The 2824-nt window shown below is 58.4% G+C and overlaps 1 protein-coding gene across 4 annotated transcripts; it reads right to left on the bottom strand.

Moving 5' to 3' along the window:
* Window positions 1-905: 905 nt before the first annotated feature.
* LOC127014040 (rho-related GTP-binding protein RhoB) lies at window positions 906-2511 on the bottom strand. Of its 4 annotated transcripts, none has more exons than XM_050893066.1 (2): window positions 1657-2511; window positions 906-1248 (listed from the first exon to the last, which is right to left on the bottom strand). In XM_050893066.1, exons 1-2 carry the CDS (start codon window positions 2186-2188, stop codon window positions 1025-1027), a joined length of 756 nt encoding a protein of 251 aa, XP_050749023.1. In that variant the 5' UTR covers window positions 2189-2511; the 3' UTR covers window positions 906-1024. The 4 variants fall into 4 exon arrangements, with proteins under 4 accessions (XP_050749023.1, XP_050749024.1, XP_050749022.1 ...); XM_050893067.1 differs by lacking the exon at window positions 906-1248 and having other exon boundaries at window positions 1399-1780; window positions 2033-2253; XM_050893065.1 differs by lacking the exon at window positions 906-1248 and having other exon boundaries at window positions 1399-1999; window positions 2060-2253.
* Between the last annotated feature and the right edge of the window lie 313 nt (window positions 2512-2824).

The following is a 2824-nucleotide window of genomic DNA, read 5'->3' as shown; positions in this document are numbered from 1 at the left end:
CAGGGGGCAAACTCTGGTCTAGTTCAACACCATCCAGGTGTACTGTTGCAAGCTGAGGACAGTCTCCATAAATCACAACACTGCTCTCACAAGTGTCAGCATAGAATCTTTTAATATTTTACATAAAAAACTGCATACACAGTTCATAATTTTATGTAAACATCATATACATCTCGGTTTTTGCCATGTCAGTTTATTAAAAACAAAAACAGTCTCAGTACCACTGTTGAAGGAAGAGGGAGAAAAGTAAACAAACATAAATGGATACATTTGTTCTCTGAACCAGAGAAACCCAAGTTATTTTCACCTCGGTTGGCTACCCTGTGAAAATAAGTTTTAAATAAACGTAGATTCTTTAAACTGCCCTTTAGTACTAAAGTCTGACGTACTAACTGCATAAGGAACAGTGCTTTCACCCATTTTTTCCAAGGCAAAAAGATACAGTGGTTTTATTTTGTCTTGTGTTGAAATCAATTTAAAACAAGACCCAGATGAGGTTACTGAGTAAGAATGTTTCCAATGCTACAGTGTTGTATGCAGATGACAAGTGCATTGAGCGTTTAATTTAAAAAAAACAAAAATCCATCAAGTTGTGCAAAGTAATTTCTTTTGAAAATAAACTTTTAAATAAACCCAAATCAACATACTTGCAGAAGACAACATTAAAGGAAGGCGCAGGCACCAAGATCATAATATGGCAATATCATCCCCTTCCCCCTTGCTCATCCTGCATTGCCTGTCAGGAGGAGGATGTCCAGCAAGGAGGACAGAGCAGTTCAGCTTTACTTTCCAGCCTGGTGGCTTCTGCAGCTGGAGTCAGTTCAAGGCTCACGTTATCAGCAGGCATCAGTCACTCGGGGCAAGTTCCTTTGCACAACACAAGTCCCAGCTGGGCACCCCCTCCCCACCTCACTTTAAATAAGCACCCCCTGCATTACCCCAGTTTGCACAAGACAGAAAAGGTAAGATATATACAGGCTTTGCTTGGGATAACCCTCCCCTCCCAGTCTCGGTCTTCAGGGCACTAACTTCCACAGCAGGTCAGGCTCAGGCCGAAACATCTGTGGGAGAGGCGAGGATGCTGCAGGCAGCCTGGGAGATGCAGCCCCCTTCCCCAGCCCGCCTCGGGGGGAGGCACGTGCAGGCAGGAGGCAGAAGTCCCTTCGAGCATCTCAGCTCCACCGCTCTCCTCTTGCAAAAGAGAGGAGGCTGTCTGGGAGCTGGGAGCAGCAGGTGGTGGGCAAAGGGGAAGAGCCGGGCACAATGTTTGCTCAGCCCAGCCTCAGCAGCTTTTTGTTGTTGAGAGTCTGTGATTAACTCGCAGGGGCTGGTGGTAGGAGAAGGCTTCTCCGCACTTTATTTCCAAGACTCAGGGCATGCAATCCCCCCCCTCCCTCGGTCCCCATGGCTGAGCCAGCACAACCCTTTTTGGCCAAGGCTAAGGGAGCGTGCTCCCTCCCTTAGCCCCCACCCCGATTCATTGCCAGCCCCCAGCGGAGGGCACAGGCAGATGCCGTGTGTGTGCATAACCCAGCTCCTCTCCGCCTGCCAACAGGTGACCCAGGCACTGTGCCCAGCGCCGCACTCCGGCCGCACCCTATAGGACCTTGCAGCAGTTGATGCAGCCGTTCTGGGTGCCGTAGCGCTTCTGCAAGGCTGCCCGGGTGGCGGTCTCGAAGACCTCCCGGACACCCTCCTTGGTCTTGGCTGAGCACTCCAGGTAGTCGTAGGCCTGGATGCGAATGGCCATGGCACGGCCATCCTCGGTGCGCACCGGCTCCTGCTTCATGCGGGCCAGCTCGTTGCGCACATGCTCGTCGTTACGCAGGTCTTTCTTGTTGGCCACCAGGATGATGGGGACGTTGGGGCAGAAGTGCTTGACTTCGGGCACCCACTTCTCCGGGATGTTCTCCAGCGAGTCCGGGCTGTCCACGGAGAAGCACATGAGGATCACATCGGTGTCCGGGTAGGAAAGGGGACGCAGGCGGTCATAGTCCTCCTGGCCGGCCGTGTCCCACAGGGCCAGCTCCACCTGCTTGCCATCCACCTCGATGTCAGCCACGTAGTTCTCGAAGACGGTGGGCACGTAGACCTCAGGGAACTCATCCTTGCTGAAGACGATGAGGAGGCAAGTCTTGCCACAGGCACCGTCCCCCACCACCACCAGCTTCTTGCGGATGGCGGCCATGGCCAGGCTCGCCAAGCTGGCCTTGCCGTGCAGCAGGACGATGGCAGCGCCCTCCTCCCCGCGGCCGCCGCCTCCCCCTTCCTCTCGCTTCTCACAGGGCACCGTGGCGAGCCGGGCCCGCGCAGGCAGGCAGGCAGGCGCGCCTTCCTCTCTCCCCGCACCGGCACCGCGCCTCCGTCCCCTGCCCCAGGGGAGCGCTACGGCCGCGGACGAGCGCCGCCGGTCCCGCCTGGCTCGGCCCTTCGCGGAGGAAACGCTGCCGCTGCCGCTGCCGCTGCCGCTGCCGCTGCCGCTGCCGCTGCCGCTGCCGCTGCCGCTGCCGCTGCCGCTGCCGCTCCGCGCTGCTGTTGCCGCAAACTGCGGGCCGGCGCCGCAATTTAAAGGCGCTCGCGACTTTCTTAATATAGCCGGCCAATGGGAAGGCAGGGAGTGAGGTCATCCCCGGCGGAGAGCGCCGCGATTGGCGGGGGGACTGCAGGCGGGGCGCGGGGAGGGGGGGGGGGGGAGCGGGGAGCGGGGCGCGAGCGGCGCCCGGCCCGCGGCGGTGGCGGTGGCGGTGGCGGGGCCGGGCCGGGCCGTGCCGTGCCGGGGGGTGGCCGGTGGCCGGGGGTGGCCGGGCCGGGCCGGGCGGGGGGC

This window comes from Gymnogyps californianus, chromosome 3, assembly GCF_018139145.2.
Source record: "Gymnogyps californianus isolate 813 chromosome 3, ASM1813914v2, whole genome shotgun sequence".
In the NCBI taxonomy this organism is placed as follows: Eukaryota; Metazoa; Chordata; class Aves; order Accipitriformes; family Cathartidae; genus Gymnogyps; species Gymnogyps californianus.
Note: the sequence above shows the minus strand (reverse complement) of the source record. Positions and strands in the feature narration are given on the sequence as shown.

Bases quoted from the DNA above. Each gene is read 5' to 3' on its own strand.
- LOC127014040 (XM_050893066.1), bottom strand. From the start codon at position 2,188: ATGGCCGCCATCCGCAAGAAGCTGGTGGTGGTGGGGGACGGTGCCTGT. The intron at 1,249-1,656 runs CCTTGCAGAAGC...GCCCGGCTCTTC, and splicing joins CGAGACCGCCACCCGGGCAG to CCCTTTGCCCACCACCTGCT.